This window comes from Sceloporus occidentalis, unplaced genomic scaffold (genome assembly GCF_023333645.1).
Source record: "Sceloporus occidentalis isolate IW3139 unplaced genomic scaffold, rSceOcc1.0.p SCAF_69, whole genome shotgun sequence".
In the NCBI taxonomy this organism is placed as follows: domain Eukaryota; kingdom Metazoa; phylum Chordata; class Lepidosauria; order Squamata; family Phrynosomatidae; genus Sceloporus; species Sceloporus occidentalis.
Genome location: NW_028317049.1, coordinates 3,946,364 through 3,957,326, shown reverse-complemented (window position 1 = coordinate 3,957,326; position 10,963 = coordinate 3,946,364). Strand labels below are relative to the sequence as shown.

Here is a 10,963-nt window from a genome sequence, read left to right as displayed (position 1 = left end):
TTCAAACAGCATACCTCCAAAGTGTCCCGAAGCAGCTTTATTTTAGCCTGTCTGTATGGGGCCCAAGGTTTCTCTACCTTAAAGCCTTGCACCACATACCCTCCAACGTTTCACAGATGAAAACTGGGACATGTGTGGCCAAGCAACATCAGATTGTGTTCAAGATGGCCAAAGTTATTAATGCGGAATTAATAATTTCACTGGAGCTGTCGTATAAGTACCTTTCAATGCTTCGTTACGCCTTACTATTGATCTAGCCAGAAGAGGTTGCAGCAATTTGCTTTTGCTTGAGCCGACTGGAAATGGCTAGACTTTCCTCCTCTAGTGAAACGCCGAGTGCAAACTCCTTTTGCACTTTGAACTCCATTTGCAGCAACTGAAGTAGGCTGAGGACAAAGGGGGAAACATGGGAGGAAGAGAGAGAAACCAGGACGTTTTAAAAATAGCTGAAAACGTGGGAAGGTAAAGGATTACCTTTGCCGAATTGGAGGGGAAGATACCAGCCTTTCAAACATTTCCTCAACACAGTATGAAACACGGCTGAGGCTCTCATTGCAATGTTGCAAAAGAGCCCTAAACCACCCAAAAGCACAAATGGAGAATATAGTGAATATGATCCTGCTACACCAATTCTATTTTTCAACCTCATTTTTCAGCGATACAAGGAACATGATATTCAGAAGAGCAATCACACCAAAGCAATGGGGCGGGGAGAGATGGCTTCATGATGGGTGGATATTAAATCCGCTTAAAAAAAGAAACTGAGGACCAACTCACGGACGAACCCATTACGCGACGCTTTTGGTTCTCCACCTTTTTTCCGAGAGCGAAATTTATATCGTTTTGAACAGAGATGGCCGGGTATTACCTCGATTTGGGCTTCTTTTCTATCAGCAGCAACAGTCGTATAGTAATAACAAAAGTAATAATAATAAAAAGAGATCATCAACCATACAACAAAATGCGGTGGCCATCCCGTACCTTGACAAAGGGCGCATATCTGTTACTAAAAGAGAGAGGGTTTGAAACATTTGAACATCAGCATCCTTTTTCATTTATACACCTGAAGAGCAATGTGTAACAAAGAAAGGAAAGGGCCTCGACGCGTCATTTGGAGTTTAAAATTCATTCTCCAACGGCAAAAAAACGGCATAGAAAAAGACACCCAGATCAGCGGTTAATGTCATCTCTCAGACTGAGGAAGAAGAAAGGAAATAAAAACACCCTACAACCCAGAAATGTTTTCAAACCCATCGGTAAGAAAATGTTGTGTGCCTTGACATTATACAATGCGGAAGCATCCGGCAACTCCAGGGCTGGAATGCAGCTTCAGCCCGAGAACCATTCCTTTTACTCCGTCATCTTCCAATTCTCCGCTTACTTGGCTTTTCTTCTTTGCAACTGCCAGCTGAGGATCTAGAAGCAAGCGTGGGAAAGAGAAAGGGGATGTGAGCACTTGCAGAAACTGAGCACGCTTGGTTAGAAACTCAAAGCAAAAGAAACCACCCGGAGCAGAAGAAACTGCTGGTGTGTTGCTGCGATGTAGAGTCGGGTCGAGTGACTTGGACCCAAATCAGTTCAATGACTCGACTCAGACTTGATGTGGCAATACGTGATGCATTGACTTGACTTGGCTCACGGTTTGTATACTTTCAGTGACTGACTTGCTGGCCTATGCGCTTGCGATCTGCTCATAAACTCCTAAAGCTTTTGTAAAGCTTCAGAAGGATCTTTCTGCTTCAAGCCTATTGCCCAATGCATTTGCTATTCCCCTCTGAAATTTTTTAAAACCTAACTTTGTGTGCATCTTCTTGGTTTTCTAGTTATTAAAAATCCACACACACATACACACCAGTTTCATACTGTGGTTTATTAAACAGAACTGTTGCAACAAACCAGAAGTAAGATTAACCACAGTTAGGGTTTCAATGGCCTGTTACAGACTGCCAAAATAATGCTGCTTCGGGTCTCTTTGGAGGTATGCTATTTAAATGATGCATGGGTCCTAAGAGTCTGGAGGTCGCGCCAACGCCACACTCCATTTCTAAGCACTGGAGTGCAGCTTTGGTGCAGCTTCTGGATTCTTAGGATGCATGCATCATTTAAACAGCATACCTCTAAAGAGACCTGAAGCAGCTTTATTTTGGCAGTCTGTAACAGGCCAATGTAACACTAAACTGTGGTTAACTGTAAGCTTCTCATCTTCTTGGAGCTACACTGGAAGAGATGGGATTATGCAAACCTGTTAATGATAAATAATAATGTATTGCAACACCCATCTTGCCATGACTGTGTAGCTGACCTCTGCCAAGGCTATTTTAATGTCATTTTTCACTGGAGCTGTTGTATATATAGTGTATATACAATACACTATTATTTATCATTGGCCTGTTACAGACTGCCAAAATAAAGCTGCTTGGGGTCTCTTTGGAGGTATGCTGTTTAAATGATGCATGCATCCGAAGAATCCGGAAGCTGCACCAAAGCTGCCCTCCAGTGCTTAGGAATGGAGTGGGGCTTTGGCGCGACCTCCGGACTCTTAGGACCCAGGCATCATTTAAATAGCATACCTCCAAAGAGACCCCAAGCAGCTTTATTTTGGCAGTCTGTAACAGGCCATTGACAGGAATGAGCCGAGGTTTGCATAATCCCATCTCTTCCAGTATGGCTCCAAGAAGATGAGAAGCTTACTTCCAGTTTCAGTTAACCTTTCAATGCTTTGTTACGACTTACTGTTTTAACTAAAATATTATTTAATTGTATCCCATCCTTACTATTGATCTACTGTGGTTACTGTTCTAATAGAAAAGTAGACAAATCAAAGTACGGATCCATAGTCCAAGGCTTCTGGGGAAGCAGACTGGATTCCAGGAAAGCTCACGCTAAAATAAAATTGTTAGCCTTGAGTGTGTCTGAAATCTTTTCTTCCCTTCTTTTTCTACCGAAACAAACCAACATCGCTGTGTCTCGAAAACTAAAATGAAAAGTCAAACGACTTTATGAATCATAGGCCTGTTACATACTGCCAAAATAAAGCTGCTTCGGGTCTCTTTGGAGGTATGCTATTTAAATGATGCATGGGTCCTAAGAGTCCAGAGGTCACACCAAAGCCACACTCCATTCCTAAGCACTGGAGTGCAGCTTTGGTGCAGCTTCCGGATTCTTAGGGTGCATGCATCATTTAAATAGCATATCTCCAAAGAGACCCGAAGCAGCTTTATTTTGGCAGTCTGTAACAGGCCATAGTGTGGGTCAGTAAAGAAAACACACATCAGCTCAAAATACCCCTCTTATGACATGATATTCCCAACACAGAACCTAAGGCAAAAAAAGGAGCCAAATGGGAAGGTTAAAATCTTGAAGAGGAACGGTCCTAACCTTACGTTACCCATCACTGCACTTCTTTTGACGTTTCTTCTTCTACAGGTAACGGTCGCCTTCTGGTTTGGCTGTCTTCATCTGAAACACAAAGACACACACACAGGAATATTGAAGCCCATTCTGCAGCTCGGCGGAGCTGCGATTGTATGGGTGTCGTTGAATGAGTGTACAACGGTGGTGGGTGGGATAGAGTTGCCAGAGTGCGCACTGGAGAGGGCTCCTGTACCTTTAATGGCCATGTAGCAGGGGGAATTTCTGTGGTTGTCGCTCGCTGCCTGTTGTGCCACAACCCCTGAACTCAGACAGTGAGACAAAGAGTCAAGATAGTGAGGGTGCCACAACAGTAATGCAGAGGGCCCAGGCATGGCAATGTCTGAACATCACAAAGCAGAGCTAACAGCCCCAACCATAGCAGAACAAAGGAGAGAAAAGGAGAGGCTACAGAGGTTGGAGCCTTTAAGAACCAAATGCTCATGAATCAGGGAGCAGCTGCATGCTGATAACAGACTACAAATTCTAGCAAACTTGTTGCTCACAGCCGACCTATCTGGTGGGCACATGGTTCCCATTGCCCCAAAATGTCTGACCTTACTCCATTTAAAGACTATGCTTTTGAATCTTACTTTTGGACCATTGTTTGGATTTATTGCTTCACTATGTTTGACTTGGACTGGCCTGACTACGCTGCTGCGTTACTCTCGCTGGATCCATAGATATCACTAAGATGGCAGCACTGCAGATCACATCACTGTCAGAAATGCATGCCAGGTGTCTGTACAGCATGGCGCTACTGTCGGAGATACTCCCATGTTCAGTTGCCTCCTGTGCTCTCTCTTGGCAACCTGGACTCCTGTTGGCACCAAAACAGGTCATTTTCCTGTGGTATGACATGCAACACCTGCTGAAATTCCCTCTTCTGCACAACCATGAAAGGCACAGGAGCGCTCCCCAGTTTGCTATCTGGAAACCCTAGGGTAGAGACTTCTTAAGATGGGCCAGCTTCTGCTGGTGAAGATGTCTGACAAGCTTCCAGACTGCAAAGAATTTCACACCAAGGGTCCCTCCTCTTACAGAATATGTAATCATTATGTGAACACTTGCACTATTAGTAGTGCCATGCTGCACAGATACCTGGCATGCATTTCTGATGGTGATGTGATATGCAGTGCTGCCATGTTAGTGATATCTATGGACTCAGTCAAGATCGTCACGGACCTCAATCTGCAGGACCTAAGCAGAACAATAGTGGATAGGGAGTCCTGGAGATGTCTCATCCATAGGATCACCACGAGCCGGGGTTGACTCGAGGGCAGTTAACAACAAAAATCTATGTAGAGAGATCTTGTGGCACCTTTGAGACTAACTGAAATAAAGAAGTTGGCAGCATGAGCTTTCGTAGACTACTTACATATATGCATCTGAGGAAGTACACTGTACTCTGAAAGCTCATGCTGCCAACTTCTTTCTTTCAGTGAGTCTCAAAGGTGCTCCAAGATCTCTCCACATACTTAACCCTATATATGCATCTAAGGAAGTAGACTGAAGTCTAGGGAAGCTCCTGCTGCCAACTTCTTTCTTTCAGTGAGTCTCAAAGGTGCTCCAAGATCTCTCCACATACTTAACCCTATATATGCATCTAAGGAAGTAGACTTAAGTCTAGGGAAGCTCCTGCTGCCAACTTCTTTCTTTCAGTGAGTCTCAAAGGTGCTCCAAGATCTCTCCACATACTTGACCCTATATATGCATCTAAGGAAGTAGACTGAAGTCTAGGAAAGCTCCTGCTGCCAACTTCTTCCTTTCTGTGAGTCTCAAAGGTGCTCCAAGATCTCTCCACATACTTGACCCTATATATGCATCTAAGGAAGTAGACTGAAGTCTAGGAAAGCTCCTGCTGCCAACTTCTTTCTTTCAGTGAGTCTCAAAGGTGCTCCAAGATCTCTCCACATACTTGACCCTATATATGCATCTAAGGAAGTAGACTGAAGTCTAGGAAAGCTCATGCTGCCAACTTCTTTCTTTCATTTCATCTCAAAGGTGCTACAAGATCTCTCCACATACTGATTCTACAGACTAACACAGCTATATCTTTGAATTCAAACAAAAATCTATGAATCTCCCTTTGCAACTGAAATGATGGCCTCAACTATTATGGAAGGAAGGGACGCAGTGCTGATACCATACAATGCCTCCTCTTGACAAAATGAAAACACTGTCTGGTTTATCAGGGACACACTTTTAATGGACCAATAGAAGATTTTAATTCATCGCCTAAAGTTTCCAGGTAGCGAAGACAAGTCAAGAGTAGTTATTGCGTAGGACGCCGGTGATGGTCTTACCACATGAATGTCCTTCAACATCATCGAGCAGATTAGCCGTCGAAGCTGCTGTTCCCATCCTGGGTTTAAGATTAAGGAGAAGACAAGGGAACAGATGGTGTAGTGAGAATGCGTTGGCTGAGCTCTGTTTTCAAGGGCCAAGGTTCAGTCCTGGAGCATGTGAAGCAAGAAGACTAATACATGGCTTGCATAGCCAAAGGCAAGGAATGCACAGAGCCACAGTCCCACTCCTGACCTAAACTGTCTGAGACTAGGCCATTTGAAATTTCACCTGTACCACGTACATACCTCCCTGAACGTTGGCATACAGACCCGGGACCGGCTGAGCTTTTACAGTGGTAACCCTATATCATGGAATTATTTCCCAATGTTGTGGTCCCTTTGCCAGTATTATATGTTCTCACCTTTGTTAAAATGGAATTTTAAAATGCTTCCTTTCGATTGTTTTTTACTAAGCTTCTCATGCCCTCAAACTATGGCAAGACAACCATGCGAGTGACTCTCACAATCTCTGGGCTTGGATGTTCAGCGCACTCGGGAAACTTCTGTTTTACGAAAGGATACACCTGATGCTTTAACAGCTGTTTTCTTTTCGACTTCCTCATTTTGGTCTTCTCTGAGAAAGCTCTGGCAAGCTCAAACAGTTTCTTGCGTGTCGCTGAAAGAAATGAAAGGGCAGACATTTTAACAGGGACATTTTAAAGGAAAAGGAAAGTATACCCATGAGATATTTGCCAACATCTGTTATCTTGACCGCTGGGCATAAGTTCACCTTAGGATCACCATAAGTTGGGAATGACTTGAAGGCACACAACTAAAACATAATCCATTCAACCAACACACAGGCCTGTTACAGACTGCCAAAATAAAGCTGCTTGGGGTCTCTTTGGAGGTATGCTATTTAAATGACGCATGGGTCCTAAGAGTCTGTAGGTCGCGCCAAAGCCACACTCCATTCCTAAGCACTGGAGTGCAGCTTTGGCGCAGCTTCTGGATTCTTAGGATGCTCGCGCCAAAGCCACACTCCATTCCTAAGCGCTGGAGTGCAGCATTGGTGCAGCTTCTGGATTCTTAGGATGCTCGCGCCAAAGCCACACTCCATTCCTAAGCGCTGGAGTGCAGCTTTGGTGCAGCTTCTGGATTCTTAGGATGCTCGTGCCAAAGCCACACTCCATTCCTAAGCACTGGAGTGCAGCTTTGGTGCAGCTTCTGGATTCTTAGGATGCTCGCGCCAAAGCCACACTCCATTCCTAAGCACTGGAGTGCAGCTTTGGTGCAGCTTCTGGATTCTTAGGATGCTCGCGCCAAAGCCACACTCCATTCCTAAGCGCTGGAGTGCAGCTTTGGTGCAGCTTCTGGATTCTTAGGATGCTCGCGCCAAAGCCACACTCCATTCCTAAGCACTGGAGTGCAGCTTTGGTGCAGCTTCTGGATTCTTAGGATGCTCGCGCCAAAGCCACACTCCATTTCTAAGCGCTGGAGTGCAGCTTTGGTGCAGCTTCTGGATTCTTAGGATGCTCGCGCCAAAGCCACACTCCATTCCTAAGCACCGGAGTGCAGCTTTGGTGCAGCTTCCGGATTCTTAGGACGCATGCATCATTTAAACAGCATACCTCCAAAGAGACCCGAAGCAGCTTTATTTTGGCAGTCTGTAACAGGCCACAGTCAATAAAATCTCATTTAAAAGGCTTTGGTCATGAATCACATACTGCCAAGTCATACTCCTGAGCCTTGCTAAGGGCTCAAAGTAAAAGGTACCATCTTCTCAGCATCCTGAATTTGGCACTTGACAGAACAGGCACTTTCTTAAATACAGGACAAGAAGAATGGGGAACAAGTCTCTGGAAAAGGCAAAAATATCCTACTTTTTTACCCATGGCCAAAAATGGAAAGTCAGGCAAACAGATCCAAATAGTCTGCCCTAGTTGTGCAATCTATGGCCCCATACAGACAGGCCAAAATAAAGCTGCTTTGGGTCACTTTGGAGGTATGCTGTTTAAATGATGCATGCGTCCTAAGAGTCTGGAAGCCGTGCCAAACCCACGATCCAGTCCTAAGGACTGGAGTGCAACTTTGGCACAGCTTCCGGACTCATAGGACGCATGCATCATTTAAACAGCATACCTCCAAAGTGACCCAAAGCAGCTTTATTTTGGCAGTCTGTATGGGGCCATTAGTTCATGCTTCTGTGCTTGTTTCTATTTCCAGACAGTCAAAAGCCCCCTCCCCATTTAAAGCACAAAGATCAGTGTACCAAAAAAGTAGGAGGAGGACAACGGCATGCAGACATTGTTGGCACTAAAATCCATATTGCTGACACTAATGCCACCATCTAGTAAAGGGCTGTGGTGTCTGTGTCTCTGGAGCTGCATATGGGCACTGGGACTGTTTTTTAAAATCATTGAGCCCGCCAGAAATAACAATTCACCTTCTTGAAATCAGTGCTAGAAGTTCCCTACATTGCTTAATATCCAAATACTTGTTGATGTGTTTGATGGCTTTTGTTTCATGTGCATGTCTGGTAGTCCATATGGCCCCGCATATGGTAGCAGGGCCAGAGAAAATGGATCCCAGATCAACTACAGATGTGCAAACTACTATTTTCATGTTGTTGTTGTTGTTGTTGTTTGCCTTCTGGTCTTTCCTATTTATGCTGACCCTAAGTCTCCCTTATCTGAAATGCTTGAGACCAGAAGTGTCTTGGATTTGGGATTTTTTTTGGGATTTTGTAATTCCTATATTTGCATATATGTACATAATGAGACGCCTCCAATGTTCCATTTATGAAATATAAATTAATCTTGTGTTTAGATTTGGGTGTTATTTCCATGACCCAAATCTAAACGCAAAATTTATTTATGGGTCCATAGAGACAGGCCAAAATAAAGCTGCTTTGGGTCACTTTGGAGGTATGCTGTTTCAATGATGCATGCGTCCTAAGAGGCCAGAAGCTGCACCAAAGCTGCACTCTAGTCCTTAGGACTGAAGCATGGCTTTGGCATGGCTTCTGGCCTCTTAGGGCGCATGCGTCATTGAAACAGCATACCTCCAAAGTGACCCGAAGCAGCTTTATCTGTACGGGTCCTATATGTTTCATATACACCTTACACACATAGTCTATGCACTTTATGTAATGCACCGAATACATCTGAGGAAGTAGACTAAAGTCTAGGAAAGCTCATGCTCCAATTTCTTTCTTTCAGTTAGTCTCAAGGGTGCTACAAAGGTGTAGACTATCTACACACGTAGTCTAAAGGTAATTTAATAATGTTGTGCATGAAACAAAATTTGTGCACATGAACCATCAGAAAGCAAAGGTGTCACTATCTCTGCCAGCCATGAAAAAAGTTTTGGGCCTGTTACAGACTGCCAAAATTAAAGCTGCTTTGGGTCTCTTTGGAGGTATGCTATTTAAAAGATGCATGGGTCCTAAGAGTCCGGAGGTTGCGCCAAAGCCACACTCCATTCCTAAGCACTGGAGGGCAGCTTCTGGATTCTTAGGGTGCATGCATCATTTAAACAGCATACCTCCAAAGAGACCCGAAGCAGCTTTATTTTGGCAGTCTTAGGCCTGTTACAGACTGCCAAAATAAAGCTGCTTGGGGTCTCTTTGGAGGTATGCTATTTAAATGATGCATGGGTCCTAAGAGTCCGGAGGTTGCGCCAAAGCCACACTCCATTCCTAAGCACTGGAGGGCAGCTTTGGTGCAGCTTCCGGATTCTTAGGCTGCATGCATCATTTAAATAGCATACCTCCAAAGAGACCCGAAGCAGGTTTATTTTGGCAGTCTGTAACAGGCCCTGGTTTTTGGAATATTTCAGATTTCAGAATTCCAGATACTCCACTTGTAGGTTTGCTTTAGGGTCAATATACATCGGGAAAGACCAGGTCAGAGAGGTTTTTGTTCGGAGATGGTTTCCCCTCTTCCTCTGAGCCTGAGACAGTGTTCACCCAGTGGATTTCCATGGCAGGAATTCAAACCTCGGTCTGTCATAGTCCAACACACTAACCACTACATCACGCTGCTTCTCAAGTGTTTTTGTGTACACGACCGACAACTCAGACAAACTGACTGGTAACAAACCCCACCACAGCCCAAGATTAAAATCCCATCAGACACAACTCACATTTTCCCATGTGTTTTAATTTGTCTCTGAATAAGGCATCTTCGGAGACGGCACCACTGGACATGCCAGTTAAGGAACGAACGACGTCGTCTGAAAAGCAAAACGCATCTGGGATCAATGAGGTGCAGAGGAAACAGAAATACATTTTTGCTCTGAGCTTGATGCCCAGATGATGCTGCCAGACCACTAGCAGCTGTATTTATCCGCTGCAGAGAATCCAGCTCTGGCAATGCATCCGAAGGACTGTTTTAAATCACACCGCTGGGCTTTCTAATCCAAGGGTGAGCAACTTGAGGCCCTCTGGATACTGTGGGATTGCAACTCCCATTATCCCTCACCACTCCTTATTCTGACTAGGGATGAAGATGAACACACTTGCAGCCTAGCCAACATTTAGAGGGTCATAAGATGACCAGTCCTAATCTAGTCCAAAAACATGTTTCTCTCCATGTCTCATACCCCTATTATTGGTTTCTGTCACTTATCACCAAATGCCCTGGAACAGTCTTTGAAGACTACATCTTAGAGTTCCTGCATGGCAGAATGGGGTTGGACTGGATGGTCCTTGTGGTCTCTTCCAACTCTACGATTCTACGATTCTATGTAAAGAAAGAAAGAGCCCCCTTTTCCATTTTTGCTCTACTATAACATCTTCCAAGATACACTGGCCTGTTACAGACAGGCCAAAATAAAGCTGCTTCAAGTCACTTTGGAGGTATGGTATTTCAATGATACATGAGTCCTAAGAGTCTGGAAGTTGCACCAAAGCTGCACTCCAATTCTTAGGACTGGAGCATGGCTTTGGTGCAGCTTTTGGACTCTTAGGACGCATGCATCATTGAAATACCATACCTCCAAAGTGACTCGAAGCAGCTTTATTTTGGCCTGTCTGTAACAGGCCACTATCTCTGAATATGAAAGTCCCATTTAGCGCTCATGGTTAATAACCATGGATAGGCTCCATCTCCTTGGCCTGATACAGACAGGCCAAAATAATGCTGCTTCAGGTCACTTTGGAGGTATGCTGTTTAAATAATACATGCATCCTAAGAGTCCGGAAGCTGTGCCAAAGCTGTGCTCCAGTCCTTAGGAATGGATCATGACTTTGGTGCAGCTTC

General features: G+C 44.5%; 1 protein-coding gene across 5 annotated transcripts in view; it reads right to left on the bottom strand.

Moving 5' to 3' along the window:
* Positions 1–10,963, bottom strand: part of CUEDC1 (CUE domain containing 1) — a 79,570-nt gene continuing 68,607 nt past the window's right edge. For all 5 annotated transcript variants that reach the window (XM_089494056.1, XM_089494058.1, XM_089494060.1 and 2 more), the window contains 5 exons: positions 9,846–9,935; positions 6,282–6,375; positions 5,718–5,776; positions 3,379–3,459; positions 1–1,416 (listed from right to left, as the gene is read on the bottom strand). In XM_089494056.1, the coding sequence (XP_089350182.1) occupies positions 3,392–3,459; positions 5,718–5,776; positions 6,282–6,375; positions 9,846–9,935 (311 nt within the window). In that variant the 3' untranslated portion in view covers positions 1–1,416; positions 3,379–3,391. The remainder of the gene's footprint in view (positions 1,417–3,378; positions 3,460–5,717; positions 5,777–6,281; positions 6,376–9,845; positions 9,936–10,963) is intronic.